Source organism: Chamaea fasciata, unplaced genomic scaffold (genome assembly GCF_029207755.1).
Source record: "Chamaea fasciata isolate MVZ Bird 193981 ecotype frontalis unplaced genomic scaffold, bChaFas1.0.hap1 SCAF_11, whole genome shotgun sequence".
In the NCBI taxonomy this organism is placed as follows: domain Eukaryota; kingdom Metazoa; phylum Chordata; class Aves; order Passeriformes; family Sylviidae; genus Chamaea; species Chamaea fasciata.
The window spans coordinates 4,856,097-4,881,525 of record NW_027094096.1 but is presented as its reverse complement, the minus strand read 5'-3'; the positions used below and the strand labels follow the sequence as shown (position 1 = coordinate 4,881,525).

Here is a 25,429-nt window from a genome sequence, read left to right as displayed (position 1 = left end):
TCATTCTCACAGAGAAGGATGGTAAAGGGAGAAGGAATTTCAACTGCTGTTCAATGTAGAAAACTCCTAGTTAGGTAGAAATATTGATGTGAAGATCAAAACATGTGAATGACTCCCTTTGACATCAAACCTTGGTGCTCCGAGGTCTTCCCTTCCCCACACGCAGCATCCTCCAGTTATATTAAAAGAGATTATTCTTTCAGAGGGATGTTCCTGTGTTTCAATGCTCTGCATGAAGTGGAAATTTGTTCTCTACAATTAAGTCACACAAACATCCCAAACTGGTGTCTGTAAATGCTGTGAGCACAAGCCAGGCCTCCATGCAATGACGTGGGAATTCAGCGCTGTAGCCCAGACAGTCAGACACGGCTGCATCCTGTACACAACAATTTCTGCCTCCACATTACACACAAATGCACTTAAGGCAACATCCAAAAATGCATCAGCTCGGTGTAATATTCTACATACTCAAAGATCTTCAAGTATACTAATACTTCTTAGTTACACTCCATAGTTAGAAAAGTATCCTTAAGCAAACAAACCCAGTTTCATAAAGACCAGCATACACCTAACAGAAATAAAACCTAATCAATAAAACATTGCAAAAGCTCTGCAGTATGCAAGAGCACAGCTACAGAATCTGGTGAAAATGCTGAGGGTATCCTCCACAGCTACTGTGTAATATTAGTCATGTAGAAGCAGGCTCCATTTGATTTTCACTGAGATAACAGGCAGAATAATAAGATAACAAGCTTTTGGCATCACGTCCCAGTTATTTTTTTCAGCAGGTATTTCCATTCTTCAGTCTAAATTCAAATCCTACACAGAAAGCCAGATTTTAGTGTGCAGGCTGGCCAAACCAAAAAATACAGATTCTGTAAGCTTTATGCCTGGATGCTGAAAATAATTCAAAGACAGACAAATAAAATAGTACTACCCCAACAATACTGAGCATTATGGGATGGACAAAAGCAACGTGAGGGTCAAATGTCAGCAACAGCTCCTTATCAAATGGAGTGCCTCTTGCATGTCACAGAAAACTTTTAGAGATACAACTTTATTCTTGTATCATTGCTATTACTAGTGCTCCTAAAGCTGAGATTATTTTCAGGCTAAAGCCCTGCAGAAGCTGACCAGAGGACAATGGGAGCCTGGTCTGAGCCTCCCTTCCACCCAATGCCCTGCTGAACCCACCACATGCACAGACCAAATGATTATTTCCAGAGTGAAAGTACACAGCATTACTTCTAGAGTGAAGTCATTAGCAAGCTGATGTACCACAAGTAAAATCCTGGATATTTTCCCTATCTCCCTTTTTTCAGAACATCACAACTAGCAGATTTTCCCTCTGCAAATCTTCCCTTTAAAAAGATGAGAAATATTTGGGAGATAAGAAAATCTTGAAAATTATCTAAGAGCCTAAAGAACCTGTGCAAGAGACCTTAAATTCAAAGATCTCTTTTTTTACCCTCAAACAGGTAGAGGTCACATTACAGCACATTTACAGCACTTGGCATGTGCCCCAGCGCTGTGTGCCTGTGAGGTCACATCTACATGTGGTACTACCAGAATCCTAAGGTTGGCCCTGGTTTTATGGTGATGCTCATAAAACAGCTGAAACAACCCCAAACAACCACTCTTCTTTTGCCACATTTCCACCTTGTAAAAGCCCCATTTGCAGGGAAGAGGATTTACCTAAACACTGGCCACAGACACCTGGAGGAGAACCTGCCAGGTAGAAAACATGCCTCCACCTTCACATGCTATGTTTGCAAAAAAGGACAATCTTCCAGTAAAAACAGACATACAGGAAAGAGAGTTCAAGGGATATATCTAGTTTAAAAGAAAAGGTCTCCACAATAAATATAATTCCTACAAAGAAATCTGAGCTTCTAGTCCCATTTGTATCCCAAGCAAAAGATCTGCTCAAGCCAGGAATTTGAAACCCACACACCAGTGTTTGCCTAATGTGCTCCATTGTCAACAAAGTGCTACAGGCGGAAAACTGTGTGGAGAAAGCTGGGAATAAAACTGTAAGATGCCTTGGCTAGGAGAACAAATATTTATTCTATTTCAAAGGTAAGGATAATGAAAATAAAGCTAAAAAGCCCATGTTGTCATTTATATCAAAGTTTTCCTTGTTTTATTGCATAAACAATTAAAATTATGAATTAGTACAAATCTGTAGGTTCATAATTGGCAATCTGAACAGACACAAAGATACTCAAAACCCCAACATATAATTCAATAAACATTTACCATATAAAAGATAAAGTTCAAGAGATCAATTTTTAAAAATTCCAGCTCTCTTTGTTTGAATGTAATCTTTTCCTGGCAAGAGTAGCACCTATGGAACTGGGGTGTCCCTCTAACCAAGGCACACGTACCCCTGTATGTACCGATAATCAGGAATTTTGTGATTCCAGCAACTGTGGAACATTATGAATTCTGCAAATGTACAGGAAACGTCCCCACAGGCAAGGTTCAAATTATCATGTTCCAAATTTGAACTTCCAAACCTCCAGCTCACCCAGTGGGGTAATCCTATGGGAGCCCATGGGCAGGTAATTAATTAAGAGGATTTTATGCTGTATTTGGAACTGTGAAGTCTCCCCATCTTCAGACAGAGAATGTATATGTACAGCCATACATATACACACAGCCCTTGTGACAAGTGAGGTGCAAGAGTCCCTAAAAATGACATGCAATGACAGCTAAAGGACTACATTGAGACCTGTGATTACACTCATTCAGTACTGAGTAATTATGGCTTAGAACATTTTGCAAAATGACAATAATGGGAATGACTTACCGACAGGTTTGCACCAAAAAAGCATAAAATCATAACAACTTTTATTAGTGTCTTCACAAAAAATTACTCCTACCAAGACTTGCAACTAGACAAAATCTACCACCACCAAAAAAACAAAAACAAAACAAACAAAAAAACCAACCAAAACAAAAAAAAAAAAACCAAGTAAAACCACCCAATATCAAACCATAACCAAGCCACAAAAAAAAAAAAAAATCTCTTCAATAAAATCACCTATGACCACAATACAAATAAGCACAGGGAAAAGGAGATCAATACTTGGTATTATCCAGATCATTCAGCATCTCTGAAATTTACTGGAAATTGAAGTGAAAGTTGAGGGTAGATTGATATATGGCCCTATTCCACCCTAAGATAACATATGGCAAGCCCTGGGAATATACAGCATGTATTACTTTACTAATGAATACTTCAAAATTACAAAGTCTGTGCACGATAGATTACACAGGTTAGTAAACTTAACAAAGCTTAACCAGGTGGTAGAGAGGTCAGAGAATATTCCATGACCCACGTTTTGTGCAAATTAAGTTTCATTAACTGCATAGATGATGAAGAAAAATGTTCTGATGTAGCGCTTTACATTTAATAAATGTGTTTAAGCACCAGAAAGGTTGTAAGAACACACACAGAGAAGTACAGGTGGGGATTAAATTGCTCACTCAAAACACTCATTTTGCTTTCCTTCAGTTGCACTGCAGAGAGCTAAGCCCAGCAGCCTGACTTAGTGGGGAAAGCCACTAATACTGGCATGCATCCTACAGCTGCCTGTGTTTGCTAAAGCAGAACAGAGAGATGTGGAAGGATGGAAAAAAGTCCTGCTTCACTGTGGAGCCCTGGCACACTCCCTTTGCTGAGCCAGCTACAACAGCTGCTGGGTGCACTGTGTAGAGCAGAACACACTTGGAAAACCCCTGTGGTTTTCCTCCTGGAAAAACACAGCACTAAAACATGTGCACTGGCTAGAAATGTTCATACCTGTGTGAGTCCCCAGCTCCCCACGGGGTGGGAGGCACAAAGCAAATGTGCAAGGATGTACCTGCAGAGGTGTGTGCTGGGAGGAGTGGGAATACAACCACTTGCTAGCCACAGACTCACCAAGTTTACACCTAGGTTTTATCTGTCCTACCAGAGATCCTCAAATGCTGGTTTCTTGTATGCGATACTCGATAAAGATCTTGATCTTGTCATTTTTCCTAAGTCATTTCCCCTGTTTTCCACTGGTTCCCACTGCAGAGGTCACTGCCTAGGGTCTGCAAAGTTCCTGGCTCTCACACTGCCAGCTCACCACTCACCTTCAAGAAAGGAAAGCTTGTGTTCTCAGGAAATAAACAGAAATCAGTACTAAGTTTTAGTATCAACACTGTAACAAGAAAATAAAACAAACCCCAGGGAACAATGCTGGAAGTTAAGCGGCATTGCCAGCACTCAGGACACACACAGTGCTCTCCAGCTCACCACTCCCCTCATGCTACACAAAAGTAAATGAAGGGGACAGAGCAGGGAAAGACATTCCTTGTCTCACCTTCTCCTACCACCTCAGGAGACAGCCAGGGGGGAAGAGGACAGCTCCACTGCACTGCAATAACCCACACATGGTGCTCAAGCTTCCTGAGGTCTGAGCTGCCACACTACCTTGAGGGCAACTGCTTTTCTCTCCACCTCTACCAGAAATGGAATCTGAACTTAAGTCTCTGAAGGAAATGATGCAGAACCTTTGCTCACAACTTTCTTGCTATAATAAAAACTCTAGCCAGGGGGTGTTACAATGAACCAAATTTTCTGCTCTTTCGTGTCTGTCTGGGAAACCTTGAACTAAACAACACAGCTAAGCACGCAAAGATATCCTCAGAAGCCACATGGCTTTGGAAATCAAGTGAAGCACAGAAGGAAACGAAGACAGCTCTATGCTACCAGCCAGCCAGAGCACAAATAGAACTAACAGGGGAACAGCAGCAGCTCTGAACTCTCATTCTGTACCTAAAACCTTCACCTAAACAGGTCTGTACCAGGGTCAAAGCTCCCCTCACTTCTTCCTCACATGTGGATCCACACAACTTGCTCTAAGGTAGAAGACTGAAATCCTAGTCACTACCATTCCTTTGAAAAACAAAAGGGGCACCACATTAAGAAACTTCCTGGTTTCTTTGAAAAAAAAATCCCTGAGAGTTAGAACTGCCAATAAAAGATCTGCACAGTTTAAAATACAGGAAGAAAACATTGAAGACAACTTTTCAGACTAACTATGGTGCAAGAAGGCAAATTGGCAATCCTGTACATTGAAAATATAGGCAGCTTTTTCCCAAGATCTTTCAAAAATGAAGAGAATTTAGTTGAATTTATTCCCTACTCTAACACATTTAAAGGAATGCTTATGATTGAGGCACAGGACATGAAACAGAGGCAGACACAGTTATATGTAATAGCTGAATTCTGATTCTCATTTTAAAAGATCTAAGACACCAACAGCCTTTCTCTATATATATCTTTATCTATATACTTGTCCCTGATGCTACCACCTGTTACAGAGTTTGAAGACAGAATTATGTCTTTTTGGTGATTTTCTTCCTTAGGTTACATGATGTTGTTCATTCTGGGAAGAAATCAGACAAATCACCTAAAAATGTACTTAAAGGCACCAGCTCTCTACACCACTGCAGACCTCCAAGTCCTGTTTCAAAAAGTCACACCACACACCCACAGTCCACATCATCATCTCCACAGGCCTGAATAAAGTCCCACAAAGAGCCAGGACACACATTCAACAGGAAAGAAATAAAATAGAAGTGACATATAGCGAAAAAAAAAAAAAAAAAAAAAAAAAAAGGTTTTTTCCAGTGCATTACTGGAGGTCTGAGCTAATACTTGGTTCTCAATGTGCTTTGTCTTTCTGTGCTGCTGGCAAAGGGGACAGGTTTCTCACAGGACAACACACATTCCATTCAAGCACAAGATAAAAGCAAGTTCTGTGCAGAATAGTTAAACCTTGGTAAAACTAACCTGGAAGAAATGGGTGACTAAAAGAGGTTTTACCTCCTTGAGTTCTGCCTCATGTTGAAAAGTGTTCCATCAAATTTTAGTTAACAGAATTTTGAGATATAATAGTATTCTTTAAATGTTTGAGTAAACAATGAAGGTCTTTAATGATATATCAAGACCGTATTTGAACTGGTAGCAATAATATTGATGATAAAGTTATATTTGTAACAAAGTTGCTTATTTTGAAGGCATCAACTGTATTAGTACTGCACTCTCTCTGCAAACTGAGGACTCTGAAAACTGGGCAGAAGGGAACCCCAAAACCAAGTGGCTGAATGAGATGATGCTTTCCATCACAAGATTTGGGTCAGGTGTTATGGATTTCCTATTCCTGCATGTATATAGTCCAAAAAATGCTCCTACAAGCTGAAGCTCAGAATTCCCCCCCCCACAATCCGTGGCAGTTGGGAAGTACATTTCATAACTTTTGTTGTTTCACCTCAATAAATGTTGCTAAATTAAATGTGACCAGTTAAGCAACAATTCAATTGTCTTTTCCATTAGACTTACAAACTTACAGCTCAACTCTCTCATCAAAGTCACCTGTCTAAAAGAATTTACAAAAGCCCTGAAGCTCTAACTGTTGTCTATATTATTTAACTCTCCTAACAACTCCATTTCTCAGAAAAATTACAGTATTTTTCTGAATACAGTCCATATTTTAAAGAAGAAGTCAAAGCTAACACCAGGTTTACCACCAGCTGTCCTCCACAGATACAGAATATTTTTTCTGAATTAATTTGTATTTTTACGCAGAGTGATTAATAATGAGAAAGAAGGGAAATGTGATGGGGATTAAGTGCTTTTATAGTCTCTGTTTATCTCCAAACTGCTGCAAAACATTTGTTGCTGGACTGCTGAAGACACCATTGGAAGTCAGCAAATAAGCTTGTCTTCACAAGAAGCTTGGAAACTCTTATTTCCATTTGGTTGTACACACATTCCCTCCTGCAAACTACCTTCCAGAGGCAGGTATAGGCTATTTATTCTTCAAAGCATACCACAGACGTGTTGCATAGGTTTGGTATTTTTAAAACTGTCCTTCAGAGATGATTTGAAGACTGTTTGGGTTTTTTTGAGTATGGAAACAAAAATAAACCCAAAATGAGGATCTTGCTACAACGCTGGAAAACAGGCAATTTAGTGGATGCAGCTGCTGGTTAACAAGCACGTGCAAAAGTGACTGCTTTATTTGGATTTTGGAGGAACAGCATATTATATGAGACTCTTACAGATATGTTTACAGCCGAAGAAATCCTTCACGATACTGTAAGTTGTGACGTCTGCATGAGCCAGTTGATACTTAAAATTTTCTGAAATCAGTATTTTTTCCTAAATGTAGTGTTTTCCAACATTTTAGACTATTATAACCCATTCTAGACATAGCGTGATGCACAGGAACACAGCACCAAAACTTGGATGCTTTGAAGGACGCTGAAGAGGCACATAAAAAAAAAAAATAAAAATCAACTATGTTATGTGATTTAAAATCCAGCCATCGGACTGACTGATATCACACTCTATTGGCTTCCAAATCTGGAAAGCATAGAGGAATCCATCACAAAAAATCAAGACAATCAATTGATTTTTGACTTCTCCGTCCAGTCTTCTTGCGTGAGATTTTTTAAATTATTCTGAAAGTCAAAGGCATAGTTGTCCCCCGTGGTTTGGGCGAAGGGGTTACTAAAGAAAAGGTTCACATCCAGAGGTGCAGCTGACTCCGAGTCCCAGGAGTCGGTGTCGGTGCTGCTGGAGTCTTCCGTGGCGGTGGGCGGGCAGCTCAGCTGCTCCAGCTGGTCGATGATGTCCGTGAACTGGAAGGCTGAGCTGGACTCGGAGCGCACGGAGTAGGCAGGGAAGTTGAGCATGGAGCTGGCCTCGGAGTGGTTGGCAGAGCCGTAGGTGTGCAGGGAGGAGGTGCCGTTCAGCGGCAGGTTGTTGAGGGAGCTGCTCTCGGAGCGGTTGTTGATGAGGGAGCTCGTTTCCGAGGGGCTCAGGAGGCTCTGCATTCTGCTGGCTTGGGCCTTCACCTCAAACAGCTCCGAGGTGTCCGACGGCCTCTCGTTGCCGTTGAAGTCGCTCCCTTCTTCAAATTCAAACTCCTCTTCCATGTTCATATCCACGGCCTCAGTTGAGTACCTGTCAGGGCTCGACTGAGCAGAGACCGTGTTCTGCTGGAGGGCATCTGCAGTTAAACCAGCTGACTCTGACAGACACTTAGAAAACTCAGAACCCTTTAATTCTAAGCCACTGTACACGTAGGAAAACGCCTCAGAGCCCCCAGCAAAAAAGGACATTTCTGCTGGGTCATCATCAATGAACTCCTCTGACACCTGTAACTGGGAATTTGCCAGTGTGAAAAGAGGGGCACCTCGGCTGCCATGCTGCTGCTCTTTTTCAGCAATGAACACACCTGTGGTAAAGTCATCCTCATCATTGTCATTTTTACAACCAGCAATCCTGCTCTCCTTACTACTCCTCTCTACATCTACGTCTATACCGCAACCACTCTCAACAACAGGACAAGACGGGTCACAGTTTCCTGCAACACTACCAAACCCAACACCTTGGAGCACAGGAGATCCAGGCCGCTGCATCAGCTTCCTCCCCGCTTCTTCCACTGGTGCTGCAGTGGTTTTGTCTGGAATCCTTGTGTACGGTGCTCGGGGGTCCAAGGAGGAAGGGCTGGGTTCAGCAAACATGGGCAGGATGGAAGCGGGATTGGCCAAGGAGTGAGCAGAGTGGAAGGGGGCAGCTGTTGAGGCAGGAGACCCTGGAGTTCTCAAGCCCTCAGTGAATGGGACACTCTAAAAGGGGGAAAAAAAAAGCAGAAACACAAAACACATAAAGAGGTTTTTGGAATACATTAAAAACAAATGTAACATCCTGTTATATCCATAGGCAGAAGGAATACATGCTTCACAGGAGCTCACTTTACAGCAGATACTGTAAAAGGCAAGGGTTTTTTCCTTAATTCTGATAACTGGATGGAAAGTTAAAAGCATATATTTTATAGCTGAACAAGTACCCACAAAGAAAAACAACAAAATGACAGTGAAATTCCGTGATGCTTCCTTAACCTCTCCCATGTTGCATTCAGTGAAATGATTGTTACTAGCTGTGTCCTGCAGAAGGCATCTTACAACAGCTTTGAGACTGCCAGAGAGCAGTCAGAGTGGACCTGGAGATAAACTAAACCTCTGAAATAACAACATACTAGAAAGTCCAACACTTCCTTTTCGCTTCAGTGGAACTTGGAGTAAAAATACTACTCACTTCACACTCAACTTGCTACAACTGTCAAATCAGTAACACCAACAAAAAGAACTGCGCAGCCAGACAAAGGAGCAAACAGTGGCAGCAATTCTGGTGAGTTGACTCCTTGACTATCACCTCAAAAAGCTGTTTGCCCATGCCCCTGCCCACAACACCGAGAGTGCTGCAGAACTGACCTGCTTTGGCACGCCTGTGTTCGAGGTGCGAGTGGATGCTCTGACCTTGCTGTGCCTCCTGTGGAACAGAGCAGCCTGTCAGCATCCAACACATGCATCAGCCTCATTCCTTCCCCCATCACTTATGGCCAGGCCAGTAGCCAATAGAAACATCTCAAGATCTATTCTACGGTGTTTTGTTAATAACTAGTTCAAGTTTTAAAAGGTCAAAAGAGTTCTAAATTAAATGATGCAAGGGTAAGAAACACACAAAAATGGAATAAAGTAAGATCCGGATCATTCACAGAATCAGAGAATCATTAAGATTGGAAATGGCCTCTAAGATCATCAAGCCCAACTGTTCCCCCAACAGTAACCCACGTCTCCAAGTGCTTTATCTCCACATCTTTTGAACACCTCCAGGGGTAGTGACTCCAACCCTGGGCAGCCTGTGCCAGTGCCTGACCAACCTTTCAGTGAAGAAATTTTTCCCAGTATCCAACCTAATCTTCTCATGGCACAACCTGAAGCTGTTTCCTTTTGTCCTGTCACTTGTTACCTGGGAGAAGAGACTGACCCCCACCTGGCTGGTGGGGATCTCTTGGTACCACTGAAGGAGACCTCAAGAACAACTTGGGGCTGAATACTAACTGAATATTAAACAGCACATTTTAGTTTAGCTCCATCCTTTGTCATTATTACACAGAAGAATGGCTTCAGAACCAGAACGAGCTAATCTGCAACAACTGTACAAATTTTTATGAATTCAGTCAACCATATAAAATTTTGTATGTTAGACTCCAAGTGTCCTGCATTACACTCATGGTTAGATTCATTCTATGGCAATAATTAAATAGAAAATCAAATTTTCGAATAGCAAAGGAGCTCAACTAGAGTCTGAGACATTAACAATATTTATTAATAGTAGATTAATGCAAACTTTTAAAAATTCCTATTAAGTCCCTACAATCTTTTGGATTAGGAGTAAGAGTTTCCCACGCATAGTTTGGATTAGGATTTGGAGTAGGAGGAGTTTCCCACATGTAGACTGGACAGCTTTAGAGTCAAGTAAGGAAAAAACAATTTTATAATGAAAACGCATATTCTTAATTTATATATTTATATGTTTAGAAACAATTGAGTATTTAAGGTGACAGTTTCAAACTTGCAGATCCCAAGATCCATTATGTGCTCCGCCACTGGCTGATTGCACAGCTACAGTGGCACAGAGAGGTCCTCACTGACGTCATGGGATCTTCAGTACGTGCTGAACTTTCAGACAGCTAAGCCACGCATTGTCCACAGACATCAAAACGTGGTACCAAAACTTTCCTAAGCTTCTTACATCATCACAGAATTATACATTTTTTACACCTTAGTTTTTAAACTTGGTAACTGAGAATGAGCCTGCCTCCAAGCATCATTAAAACACTGAAAAGTAGGCAATAAGGACACTGTGAACATCTCAGCTATGTTTTACCTTACAAAGCTTTTTCATCTTACCTTTCATATGGGGTTCTCTTCATCCCACTGTCCTTAATATAATCCACTAGTTGCTTCTGTGTTCGTCCACTGTGAACCCACAGAAGTACAAAGGTCATCAAACACAGGGGATGAGCATTTAGAGATGGAATAGAATATTCTATTCTTTAGAATACTTCTTCCTTTTGATCTCATTTTCTAAGACATAATGAATGTGTTCTGTTTCTCCCTACCTGTATCTGAAGGAGGACCCTCTGGTGAAGAACACTGCTTTGGCCTTTGGCTTTGGCTGGTCAAAGAGCCTAAAGAATGTGTGATATTCAACACAGATTTTCCAGAAGTTTTTACACTCATCCCTACTTCCCAAAAGAAACTCCAATGTATCTTGATACGGGCCCTGGGGAAAAAACATAGAAGTTCAGTAGCACCTGAAATGACAAAGAAATGTCATTTCAGAAATGAAAGGAGAAAAGGAAGGCACAAATGTGTGCCAACAAAAAAGCTGAACTCCAGCAAGATGCAGGATTTTGCTGTCATCTTTAAGTCACGTCTCATCTGTCTTAAAAAAATGGGAGTGATTCTGAATGCAGTTAGAAGTTATTTAATAGCTGTAAAAAATGTTTCCTTACCTCGAAACTGTAAAAGTATTTAAAAAGCACTTGACTTTAGAAACCTGCTCAATATAACCCCTCTTTAGAAATTTCAAAGAAATTTAAATATTAAAGTGAAATAGGAGTTATTTAAAAAGACTATTTCTTTTTTAGGAGTTCTGATGCTTGTCTCCTGGAAATTCAGACAAAACTGGAAAATACTGCCTATGTCAGAGTACAGTTATCACATGAAATTTCTGAGGGTCTGTTTGAGGGACACATTGCTACATGAGCAGACAGTGTGCCCTGTTTCAGGTATCCGTGATGTATGAAATTATATTATGTCCAAAGTTGGGGTTTTTTCCTCTATTTTAATATAAATACAAAATGCAATCTAGTCATCCAGCATGGAAGCAATAATTTTGATGACATCTGCAATCACAAACACCTACTGTAAATCAGCTAATTATGAAAAATAACACTTGTGCTACAAGAGATGTATAGAAAAGATGAAGCAAGAGTAATCACACCATCCTTAAAATTAAGTTACAACAATATAGTTCCACCTATTCCTACCTGAGGTGTATCAGATAAATCTCATTTGAATCAAGAAAGTGGGTGCAGCTTTTTCAAGGTAGAAGTACTGAGACAGGGAGCACCAAATACTTAGTCTAGCAATTTTTTTCTGTCTTACATTTATACATGTGTAAGCTTGTGTCAAGGACAAGCCGATATTGAAACACAAAACCTAAAGGTCCTAAACTGTGAGGTGGGAAAGGAAAGATTTACACTTGAATGATGCAGCCAAGCCTGCCTGCTGAGGCTGTTTTATAAAATCACAAATTCCAGAAACATTCATTATAAAATGAAGCATAGATTTTTTATTTAACACTGACCAGTCTATATTACAGTAAAAGTTACACAGACCTCTGGGTGCAGCTTAATAAGGAATCTTTTCCTCTTGAAACTCAGTTTACGGACCTTGGACCAGTTGAAGGTATTGATCTTCGTGTTACCCTGAATTAAAATGAAAACGATCAAATGTTAGCAAAAGTTTCAGAAAAGCAGAGTACCAAACAAAACTCTGTTGTGGGATATATGGATGTGTATGTGGACACATCTAGCTGGATTTTTAGTTCTAGTGACCATATCTCCTTAAACAAGAGAGGTCACTAAGCAGTCTGAGAGGAATTGCAGGACTGCAGTGGCTGATGCACCTCAAAAAGAAGCTGCCCCACAGTAACCAAAGAACAGGTAAGACACAGCTGAGCACCCAAACTGAAATATTTCTGTAAATCAGCTGCCTCTGTGTTTTGGGGAGAGGAAAACCCCATCATTGCATTCATAAACAGGACTCTGAGCACTGAGTCACTTCTTCAATACAACAAACATAGTAACACTGATTGGTCCAATCACTCCAATCAATCAGCAGTCCTGTACAATAAGAGCAACAACATCCCACCAAACATCGACTGGAATATTAAAAGAAGAGAAACCAAACGAAAATTCCAGGATGACAGACCTGTCCCCAGGACTGTTCCAAATGAATTGATCATTTTCTCTGATCACACACCTAACTTTAAACAAAGCCCCTCTACTTTACTGTCACTTGGTTTTGATGCTCTGCACAAGAACAAGCTGCACCAAACAGTATTTTGGGGGCTTAAATGACCCTCCTTACTACAGAACATGTTACACTTTGAAGACATCAGAGACACCTGATGTTAAAATGAGAGACTTCCTCCAAGACATGCTAAAGGACAGTCTGCCATACCTGGAACACCAGCACACCCATGTGTGAAACAGCCAGATTGATCTTGGTGCCCTCACGGTCGGAGGCAAGGTGGAATCTGATGCCATACATCTCCAGTTTCCGGGCAATCTCAAGCACTTGAAAGTCAGATTCAGCAGGAGTTTGACCCCTATAATGAGGAAGAAAAATAAAGTTTAAAGAACAATCTGATTCTACAGCACTGCCAACATGGCTAACACACTTAAGTCTGAACTGTGGCACTGAATGAGAATTTTCTGTCTCATCTAGTTGGGTGGTTTCACTCCAAGTCATGCGTTACACTGGAAGTTCTGTAATGACACAGCTAATGGCCAATGTCAAGTGCATGCCAAGACAGATGCTGAGAGAGATATTAATTAGCTCTGAGTTTTTTTCAGTCGAGAAACTATAAAGTTGAACAAATCCAAATTTCGTCCACAGTTCTCCTCCTCCTGCTTGCCTGTGTACACACTAGCATTAACTAACATAAGAAGTGAGAGCTGGTAGAGTTGCACAGCCAGCAAAACTAACATTGCAACAGAATGACCCTTTTGAGGTTTTGGAACTACAAAATTATTACTCTATTACTACCAGGTGCAACACACTCCTGCCCAGCCTTTGGCTGGATAATTCCCTCCCTGCCAAGGAATCCAGAGAAGGATCTTTAAAATGAAACCTCATCTGCTGTCAAAATTACTCTAAAAACAAGAGGAAGCTGTACACAGACAGGAGCCACTGCTCTGTAAGAGTGCACAAGGTCCAAAACAGCAACACAGAGACTGTTCATGACTCTGGCACACACCTGTCACACACCTGTCACAGTTCCAGCCCTCACTGACTGCTCCCCAGGTCAGTTGATATCAACCCACTAACATTTTGCTCTCCTGTATGAAAATAGTCCCTTTTTTTTTTTCCTCAATCCCTCTTGTTTTTTTCCATGAGAGGGAGTGTATTAGATTGTAGTGCATTTTCAGTGGGTATTTGTGTTGACAAGAGCTTTTCCCTCTAAATAAAAACACTCTATAAGTCCATGGGTCCTGGCAAGGAGTTAAAGATCCTCCAAGAACAAGCAAATGGTGCTGTGGAAATGAAGGAGTTCTTAGAATCATAGAATCATAAAATCATTAAGGCTGAAAAAGACATTGAAGATGATCAAGTCCAACTATTGCTACTGATCATGCCCCAGTTACACTACAAAGCAAAAAAGTCTTTATCATAAACACAAGCATGTCACCCAAGTAGTCCTCTGAACCACAAACACCCTGCAAGAAAACACTACTACCCAGTTTTAGGCATAATATGGTCCAGGAGAACCAGGAAAAGCAAGAGAACCTTCTCCTATGATAACCCCAAGGAAACCCCAGTGCAGAGCTGCCTCCAGGTCTGGGGTCCCCAGCGTAAGTGGACACTCCATACAATGAAGCAAGACCAGAGGAGAGCACAGAGATGCTCCAAGGGCTGGAGCCCCTCTGCTCTGGAGACGGGCTGGGAGAGCTGGGGGTGTTCATCTGGAGAAGAGAAGGCTCTGGAGACCTTTCAGTGGCCTTTCAGTTCTTAACAAGGACTTTTAAAAAGAGGGAGAGGGACTTTTTATATGGATAGAAGGTGGTAGGACATGGGGGAATGATTTTAAACTGGAAGAGATGAGATTAAGATTACATTAGGACAAATTCTTCCCTGTGAGGGTGGTGAGGTCCTGGCACAGGTTGCCCACAGAAGCTGTGGCTGCCCCATCCCTGGAAATGTCAAAGGCCAAGCTGGACAGGGCTTGGACTAATCTGGGATAGTGAAAGCTGTCCCTGCCCATGGCAGCAGGTCAAAGAGAGATTAACTTTAATGTCCCTTCCATCCCAAATCACTCCGGAATTCCGTGAAACACCGGCAGCACAGGACCTGCTGGGGCATTGAGAGCCGTGAGGCTGCATCAGTCACAGCTGGATAAACTGACCCCTACATCACTACTGACAATGATTAGAAAAAATAAATACCAAATTACTTCCATGTGCAAGTCCACTGGGATAAATTAATGACACAAGGAAGACACAGGTGCTTAAAAATTATTATTCTATTTACGAACAACCAGTGCTGAAACCAGATTAGATTCCTGCACACACAGATGAAGCAAATTTTTCGAGCCTTTTTTTCCAAGAGGAAAATGGCCTTCCTTCCATAAATCTGCATTTCATTTTATTAAAACAGATGATAAACTATTTTTAGCATTACCCATTTTTGTGTACTACGCAGTGCCAGACACCACATCGGTACTAAATAAATTCTCCTGCTCCCTTGACTGGCTTTTCTAGTCATACTCCTTAAGTACCTCCTTCTACCTACCCAGAGTCATGTGTTAGATTGAACAATTGTTTAGCACCATGTGGATGTTTTTAAAAATACAAATAGAGAATATTGAAGTGAATGATTATTACATTTGAATTTAACAGAACTAGGGATGATGACAATACCTATTAGCTCCAAGTAGGAACTGCTTCTACAATTCAGAATACAATTATGAAACTTATTTCATATGATATGGTTTTAAAAATAGAAGTTGTTAGAAAAAGCAATGCTTCTTTGACACTTGCTAAAATTCTCTTTAGTGTAAAACACACAGGTATACAAAATGCCTTGAGAAAGTAAGACTGAATGCAGACAAGTTTGACAACAGCATTTCAGCAGTGCTCTGTTGCCTTATTCATTCTGGAGGGGAAAACAAAGAATCTAAAACACTACAGCAGGAAATCACAAATTTATTTTGCCAGCTGCAGAAGGCAGGGATTCAGTGACATTCCTGACTTTACAGGCTCAGTCCATAATCCATCCCTATCCAAACATCAGTATTATGTGACTATGTAATATAAAGGGAAAAACCTAAGAGGCACAAAAACCTGATTTCAAATGGAAACAGAAATGCCAAACTACAGAGAGAGTCTTGTAGCTGCATTTCTACCAGAGTTACAACTACATGTACTAGTTATGTCTAAGAGCTTCAACTGGCAAAGAAGATTTCCCTTCCCCTCACTGAAATGAGAAACACTGGAGTAAGCGCTTTTAATATTGGCTTTAACTAACTGTTGTTTCCATTTCCGCCACAGATTCCTTAACTACGTCAAAAAGGCTGGAGCACCATGGTTCCTATTTATTAAACATATGCAAGACAAAAGAGGTAGATCGTAAATCCTACTTTTGGCCAGGGCTCCCTGAGTTACACTCTGAGAGCACTGTGTGTAACTCCCACCCACGCTAATTCCTGCTATAATTCTTCTGAATACAGCAACATTAAGAATGAAAGAGGGGCTTTGTCTTTTAAAGAGGGTGCTGAGATTGGGAAGGAGGGTTGGAAGGGAAGGCAGGCAAAAACAAAAAATGGCAACTAGAAAATTGGAGCTCTATAGCACTAAAAATTCCTCACAGTCTGGTGTAACTGATGTAGAACCACTGACTGTTATTTCATGTACCATTAGATACGATCCAGAGCACAGAACACCTCAGAAAATCAAATTTAAAAAAAAAAGACAGCAGCCAATTTGAAGAGTGTTCACTTGCACACAACCTGGCTGTACCCACCAGAGAAGGCTGAGCCTGGTGTGGAGGAGCTGGGAGCAGGGCCAGGCAGCTCTGACTGTACCACAGATGGGTACAAAGAGAGGCAGCTACAGAAATTGCCCTCAGATGCTGCCTGCAGGCTTAGCTGCACAGCCCAGCCCCAAAACAATCTGCTCTAATTTTGTCCAGCCATTAAGCAGATAAATCTACTTAATCTTCCCCAGGTCAATGGATGACACACTAATATCAGTATTTCCAGCAAAAACCGCTGTCAGTGCAATAGGTGCTAGTGTAGAGGTTCCTTACAACCATCCACCTAGACAAATATTGGTTGTGATACAATATTCCCATGGCAATGGACTCAAAATAAATGCTGTCAAGTGTTAGGTAATTTACACAGCATTTAAACCCAATCATTAATATAGAACTTTAAAGATGAAGTGTCAAGTTAAGAGTTTTTTTAATTTACATGCCACTTAAAGAATTTAAATTCATGGACAACTAAGCTAACAAGCCGTGAAAGGACATGAGGGATAATGGTAAATGTAAATATAAATCTATTAAATCTTCGACTTCTTTGCTGGTTTATGTATGTACAAAGAAACCACAGACATGTGAACACAGGCAAAATGTGTCATGTTGAATCCTGAACTCACCTCCCAGCAAGTATTCTACTACTCATAGGAAGGCAGAAAACATTGTATTTTGAGTGTCTGGGTGTCAGGAATTAACTGCACCAGCATCAATACACCATCTACAAAATATATATCTTTTATTTTTAACAAATTATAGAAGTAAAGTAAATTAATTCAGGCTCTTGCTGAAGCTATAACTAATGTGCTACACCAAAAAAATAACTCATCTTGTTTACCATTATTATATTTGAAAAGTATAGAAACCATATTCCTATTATTTTTGAAAGTAAAAGGAAGTATTTGCAAATGTAAAAGAAACAAATATGTTGAATAGAAAATAAGCATTCAATTGCCATATTTCCAATTACAACATTCTCCATTTATAGAATGGATTGGATAGGCAGGTTCTGTCTTTTCTGTTTTGAGGATGATGATGTTCTACCACTTCCAATAGCTACAGTGAAGCAATTGAAAAGAGGAAAAAAAAAAAAGGAAAACAGGCAGAAAGAAAGTGCTACAGAAACAATCTAGAGGAGCTGAGCCATCCTGCCAGAAATGGGTTTCTCTTCTTGGTTTGTACAAGAAATCTCTGTCAGGAGCAATCATCAGTGGAAGAATCACAGAATCCCAGGATGGTTTGGGTGAGAAGGGACCTTAAAGATCATCCAGTCCCACCCACCTGCCGTGGGCAAGGACACCTTCCACTAACCCAGGCTGCTCCAACTCCATCCAACCTGGCCTCAAAAATATTAGACTGCTAAAGGTAAGTGGGGGAATAATAAGGTAAATTAAAGGAAATAAAAATTAAAATCAATGAAGAAAGCAAGAATATGACACACCAGAATAATAAGAGAGAGAAGCATTTTTGTCTGTCCAACTGCACTGTGCATCACCAGGAAAAAGCCAAAGGCCCAGGTCCCTGCTCCTTGGAACAGAAATGAGGAAAAATGTGTCTACACTGAATAACTCAGTGTAGTTTTCTCAACTGCTGAAGATGGGAAAGGGAGGTCAATATTCCCCGAGCAAGGGAAGAGGGAAGGGATGTGTGTGCCGGTTTGGGCTGGGGTTAATTTTCTTCAGAGTAGCTGGTACTGGGCTGAGATTTCTATTTGAGCTGGGAACATGTTGATAACCCAGGGGTGTTTTCCTTATTGCCCAGCAAAGCTCACCCAGAGCCAAGGCCTCCTCTGCTCCACCAGGGAGGGGCTGGGAGGGGGCACAGCCAGGACAGCTGATCCCAACTGACCCCAAGGATATTCCATTCCATATGGCCTCGTGCTCAGCATATAAAGCTGGGGGAAGGAGGAGGAAGGGAGGGCATTTGGAGTGATGGTGCTTGTTTTGCCACGTCACTGTTACCTGTGATGGGATCCTGCTCTCCTGAGGATGGCTGAACACCTGCCTGCCAGTGGGAAGTAAGGAAAGAACTCCTGGTCTTGCTTTGCATGCATGTGTGGATTTTGCTTCACCTTTTTTAACTGTCTATACCTCAAGGTGAGAATTTTCCCACTTTCACCCTTCCACACCTCTCCCCCAGCCCACCAAGGGGGGGCTAGCAGCAGCATGGGGCTGAGCTGGGGTTAAACCATGGAAGCCACAGCTGATTTTAAGACTGCTCTGCTTGAAAAATGGCATCTCTCTAACAAAAATGTTTCCAAAGGCGCAGGGGAAATTTGAAATGTGCCCTCAAGGTACTCAGGTATTGCTAATATTCAAATGTAACCTTTTCTAATGTCGTGCCTCTGAACATGGCTTGCATGTACACTTCTAAAACACTCTCATAAAATATAAGATCGACAATCATTTTAATAATACGGCTGTATTAAATGCAATTCTCATTAAACTAATTTTCAAAAGTATATTTATGAAGCAAGGAATCTTTACCTCTTAACTTTTCCCTGGCTCCTTCCTGACAGGCAAAAATACAAACTTTTCTTACTGTAATGAATAGAAGTAACCTGTTTGAAAAAAAAAGCTCAAATCTATTTAACAAAACTACCAGTCCCTGACTCAGAAGACAGTCACAACCTTTCCATCAAGAGAAGCAAACCAGGAAAATTCCCCACAAGCAGAAGCAACTCAACAGAACCCTGGTATGTGACTAACACTGGGCTGTTCTGTCCATGCTCTGGGGGTACTCAGATCTAAAAATCCCACATTTCACCTCAAATTTGAGAGCCATCAGCCCACCCTCCATGGTGTCATCAAAACCTTGCATGACCCATTTGTGGCTTCAGACTCCACAGCACCCTGCAGCAGCATCACAATGTCACCAAAAGTTCTGTGAAAAGGATGTTCCCCCTTTTAATTTGCTTTGAAATTACTGATTATTTCAGCACTTCTCATCAGACAAGAGAAAAATAATTAAATGAATAATTTCCCTCCTCCAGCTACCTTCTCCCAAGGTGAAGAATCCTAGCATATATTTTAAATTACTTCAGAATTGCTTTAAATTACTTAAAAACATTTCTTTTGTTTCTTCATCATTTCCACATGCACCTCAAAAGTTCAATAATTACAGAACAAGTTAAAATGACTGATGATAAACAGCAAATAGTTAATTACCAAATTTCTCAGGAACTAATTTTCCAGCACTACAGGATGTGTCTTTCAACACAGATGCTGCCCTGAAAAACCTTTGTTCTGTCTTAAAAGAAAATCAGTCAGCAACAGTCCACAAGTTCACCCACAGAGAGCAAAGGAAAAATCTAAGTTTGGATTAAAACACAGAACCATGCACAATAAAATGCCTGTGTGGACATTCACAATTTACAAAAGCACTTCAAATTGCTAAATCCTAACATGCAGGGTCTCGAAAATTACAGAAAACTAACTTCCTGCAGTTCCTGACTCCATGTTGGAACTAATTTTACATTTGTGGCAGAGTTTCTTTGTCACCAATAATCGTCCCTTTTTTCAAAAATATCCAGCTGTAAGATGAGGTATTGCATGAATTCTGATGGAGGTTATTTCTTCCCTACTCCCTCCATCCTTCTCCATCCCCCTTATGCTTAATGTGTAGCAAAAGAATACTATGCAATTGATTTTTAATCATTTAGACAAAAGCAAGAGCTCTGCATATGCTGGCAAAACTGAGCTTAATCTTCGTAGAATGGAAATTCTGAAGAATTATTTTGCCTAAACACATTATTACATGTAACCTTTCTTTGGCATCTTATTAATGGCACACTGCAAAAATCACTTGAGAAAAACTACTGCCCAACAACTCCATCCTGACTACACCAAACTTTTCTTGCTCAAGGTAAATGGTGTTTAATTTACACACTCTTAACATCATCCTGTCACACTGCTGCTCAGCCTCCCACAGGCAAGCCCATCTGCCACCCAGGGGTTACCTCAGTGGTTTACATTAATCCTCACTTACACATGCTTCCTGTGGAACTCCAGGATCTTTCCTTCAAGTTTTTCCTGGTTTGGCAAATACTGGTTTGTTTTAAGGTGTTCTCGATCTTCTGATTCATCAAAATCCCCTATTTCAGCTACGACAGAAAACAAAACAATGTTAGAGTAAGAAGAAACAATGGAAAAAGAACAACAGAAAATACTTGGGAAGGAATTAGAGGCACCACAAGAGCCTTTAAATGCTTCAAATTTGTGCATGATGCTTTGTATTCAGCTTCATTTTACCAAACTCATATTTGTCCCAAGCTGAGGATTCCAGGGGATTACAGCAGTATATGAACATTGTCTGGAAAATTTAGACTTCTTAAGGGTGCAAGATGTGAGATTTGCAGAAGACCTGTGAGGTGGTTTGAACATTTCTTCCTTACAGATACCTTATACCAAATAGCGTATTTCAATTTATTTTTCACTATATATATGTAAAACAGTAACAGACAAGGCTACTCAGGAAAATGGCAAATTACATCTGGAGTTTTGCTCTCCTCTTCACATATGCATGTCTTTCAGATGCAATGCTGTGAATTTAGGAAGACTTACAGAAGAAAAAAGCATTATTGTAAAGTGCAGAACAGCTTCCACCTGATACAACACGAAATGATCAGAAGTCTTTGGCTTGGAATACAAAAGCACAAGGCAGGCAGAACATGTGGCAAATGTATATAAAAATTACAAGCTGAGTAAACAAATTTTAAGAAGTCATTTACTTTTTCTGATAAAAAACCACAGAGCTGCAATATTAAATTCAAAACCAAAAGGTTTTAAAAGATAAAAGTACATAAGTTGTCATAAAAACTTCCCGAAACACTAAGCTGTGAAGCTCATTTCTGTGGAAGGATGCCAAAAAATATAAGCAAATTGAATAATTAGACAAATACAAGGGCAACCAAACACAGATGCAGAGTCAGTCTGTGATGCTGTGTGCAGTGATTATGGGATGGATGCAGCAACATGCCCGCTGTGTGTCTGAGTGCATCCGCTATCAACTACTGTCAGAGAAAGGAATGGGCTTGTTCTTGACAAGAACACAGCAAACCCTGTTTAAAATCTAGCCAGCACATGAAAGAATGAGTCAAAAACACTGAAAGGCGCTTTTGTAAAGCAATTGTTGTTGAAAATAAACCTGTTCCTCCTCATAGCCCATTTTCCAGAAGAGCAGAATCAGGCTAAGCAAGGCCTGACAGTGAGACTCCCTCGTCAGCTCCACAGTGCTGGAAAACCATGAGCAGCGTTTAATGGTGTCACTCACTGCTGGCACACACACAAGATAGATACGCACTTCCAAAAAATTTAGCAGAAGCAATACTATTATAACTGTATTATGATTTTGCACTTCAGACATTAGACAACCAACAACTACTTACCAGTGCACATGTGAAGAAACATCATTGATCAGCTTTTGCTTCCAGCCAGCAAAGAGCCACCAAAGGCCCTGTCTGCAGGTCGGGGTGCAGACCTGAGAACACTTCAGCTGCTGCTCCAGCAATTTGGTGTCTGAACTCACTCAAGGTTTCCAACCTCACCTCAAAGGCCACATTTTAGGTCTTTAAGCATGTACAGGCTGAGCCAGCAGCAGCATGGAGTGCTTCCAAATAAATTGTTTCCCGTTTCCATTATCAGTCCCAACGAGGAGGAAAGCTGCTGACAGCCCCACTGCAGAACCTGCTCCAGCATGGTTCTCAGCTGGATTTCAGCCCAGTTCCTGCACAGCCATGTCCTCCCAGGCACAGGGAAAGGGAGAAGTGAAGCCAAGGGAGCACCTAGACAGGTGGGAACAGCTGTCTGGAAGATGTGGAGTGCTGGCAACAGAGCTTTCAGAGCCAGGGAAACAGACAGCAAGGGGCTGGTTTTGTACTACTCCCCTGAAGTCAAATTTACCTCACACATAAGCACCAGCTGTTCCTCCCCACACCAGCCCTGATGACCATCCCAAGGTTGAAAACCAACATATTTACAGTGTGTGGAGAAGGAAATACTGCAAGGCAGAGACTTCTTTTAGTTACCAAAAGCTTCTCTGTGATTTAATGTGAGTTAGCACTGGCACCATGAGCAGTGTCAGCCCAGCTGGGATACTCACACTGCAGAAGGTGGGAGACCAGCAGAGCAGCCGTGTTGTCACTGCAGGTCAGTCTCTCCTCTGCCAGGTCCCTCTTGATTTGCAATGCAAACAGGTACCTGGAGGAGAGGGACAAGGGCTGAAGTTACACAGACCATCCTGACACATGAGAGAACAACAGAACAACAGAGCAGGAGGTTGTGAAAGCAGCATCTCCTGATTCTCCTGCTCTCCAAAGAATAACACAACAGCCTGGCTTCCAAGGGGTGTCACACCAAACCAAAATAACCTGTGACTGCTCCAGTGCAATTTATCTGCACAAAAAGACTCACAGGAACAAGGAAGCAGATGGAAAACTGTGTTTTAAGCAGGCTTCATCTGTGCAATAACAGCAGCCATCCTTTTATCCTTTTTAGCTGGAAAGAAACTTAAAGAACACTTCAAGTGATCTTATCTATTAGAAAAAAAAGATGGAAGAACAGCACTGATTCCAGTATTTTGTTAGGAAAACTGATAAGCATTTCTGTTAGCACTCAACTAATCTACTCAGCAGTTGTATTTTCCAGAACTGTATTAGCAGCCCACAAAGACAGTAAGAAGTTCAATTTACTTTTCTTATACTGCTATATTAGTTCAACTAAAATATTTCCCATTCAGTTGTTAAAGAGGAATCATTTCTGTTGAACAGTTTTGTATGCTGTTCCTTCTACTTGGAAGAAGATACAGTAAGGACTCCAGTAAACAGGCAACAACTCACTTAAACCTTCAAACTGGCACACTGATCCTTTTTCTTTACTGAATTACACTCTGAGAGATAGCAATAAGATTTTTTTAAAGAAGAATTTATTTTAAAACTTTATTCCTGAAGTAAAAGATACTAAAAGTTATACATTTTGAATGACAGAGGGTTTTTTAATTTTTAAGTACTGCAAGTGTGTATTAAAGGCTTCTCCAAAAGTATGCTCTGCTTTCTGCATGTCTGATGAGCTCAGTTTCTTCAGTACACTCACAATAAAGAATACAATACCATTAACAGCATCATTAACTACCCAGATGCTCTAAGTGCAGACCATAAATACTCCAATAAACAGGCAAAATACAGTTCCTGCTCTAAAAAGCTGCATTCCTAATGAATTTCCTATATGAAACAGCAGTTAATACAAGAAAACTTGGTGCAAAGGAAATATTTAGATAGTATTTCTCCTTACAAGAGACAATGACAACAACTGTCATGCTGGTTTGCTCCTAAATGTATCTGGAGGATAATAAGGAACCTCTTAAAGAGGAATTCCAATTAAAAGTAGTGAAAAAAGCACTAAATGAGCTCTTTAAACACCACCATCTGGGTAATGTCCTTGTTAGAGGCACAGACTTCAAACTAGGTCCCCAGGTGATAACAGGTGGATAGGGCTTCTTAAGTGACCACAGATCAATTAGCAACCTGCAAAAATAACCCATGGTGAGCATGGTTAAAATCGTGAACAGTAAAGTGCGTTTGCAAGAGCAAAGTGTGTTTGGAAGTTTAAATCGCTTATTAAAATATGTACTGATTATTTTATATTTATTTTTTATAGACGCTGTTTACAAACATTAGTATTTTCTGCATACTCTGACTCCCTCAACACCATGATGCTGGAAAGCTCCAACCTGTGCTGTTTTCTGTTTTGAAAAGTATTTTTTTCTGATAACATTCATCTGCCAACACATGTCTGCTGAAACTGTAACATTCACTGTAAGTGCTCTTTCACTCACCTTCCACCTCAGTTTTGCTGGGAAGCAGCTGTGCTGCCTTCCTAACCTATCAATTCAGTACATAAAGCAAGTCCAATAGTTCTAAAAAGACTTTACCTAGTATATTCCTCTTGCAGCTGACCCGGGTCTGGAGGGAAAAACTTTACAGCCAGACGTAGCATTGTAGTCTTTGGTCCTAGAAGAAAAGTTGGTCATTTCACGAAAAAATGTAGGTTGTTCATGTCAAGTGAGATAAAGCAGCTGTTGTGCAGAGGAACTTGGATACCACTGACAAGGTGAGTCTGCAGGCTGAATGCTGGAAAAGAGTTTCACGCAACACGAAATCTGTAACACCCCAAAGCAGCTACTTGGCTGCATAAAAAACCATCAGAGGTGAGCCAGGGAAGGGGAGCAGAAGGGACACACATCCCACAGGCTCCCAACACCCACGTCCACCATAAGGACTGATGCCAGCAGATGTGGCTGGCTCCCCATGGAGATAAAAGGGTGTTTTTACAGCCTGCTCCCAGCATGCCTGGCAATACCCATTTCCTCCCATTTTCAACACTATTTTTATACATCTCAACAACAGGCAAAAAAACCAATTTAATTTTCAAAATTAAAGAGAACCCTTGGTCACTATTTGGAACAGTCCACAATGCTCTAAATGAACAGTTCCAGCATCACAACTCAGCCTGTGGAACCACAATTCCTTGTTTCACCTGGATTGCTGAAGGAATTACTACAGGGTACAAGAGTCTCTCACCATGCCAGGACTGGGCACCACTCTTTTCCCATTGTTTTTTTCCTGCCTGAAAGCAAAGGAGGCCAAGTATCCCAGAGGCAGGCAAAGCCCTGGCCAGGCTGTGCTTACAGGAGCCTGCTGAGCATCCACCTGATG

The 25,429-nt window shown here is 41.0% G+C and overlaps 1 protein-coding gene across 1 annotated transcript in view; it reads right to left on the bottom strand.

Moving 5' to 3' along the window:
- FARP2 (FERM, ARH/RhoGEF and pleckstrin domain protein 2) overlaps positions 1-25,429 on the bottom strand; it is a 73,445-nt gene that overhangs the window by 23,909 nt on the left and 24,107 nt on the right. The window contains exons 5-13 of the mRNA XM_066194053.1: positions 24,646-24,724; positions 22,819-22,916; positions 20,707-20,821; positions 13,147-13,294; positions 12,300-12,389; positions 11,016-11,179; positions 10,804-10,872; positions 9,322-9,379; positions 8,436-8,676 (exon numbers count right to left, since the gene is read on the bottom strand). Of these exons, the coding sequence (XP_066050150.1) occupies positions 8,436-8,676; positions 9,322-9,379; positions 10,804-10,872; positions 11,016-11,179; positions 12,300-12,389; positions 13,147-13,294; positions 20,707-20,821; positions 22,819-22,916; positions 24,646-24,724 (1,062 nt within the window). The remainder of the gene's footprint in view (positions 1-8,435; positions 8,677-9,321; positions 9,380-10,803; positions 10,873-11,015; positions 11,180-12,299; positions 12,390-13,146; positions 13,295-20,706; positions 20,822-22,818; positions 22,917-24,645; positions 24,725-25,429) is intronic.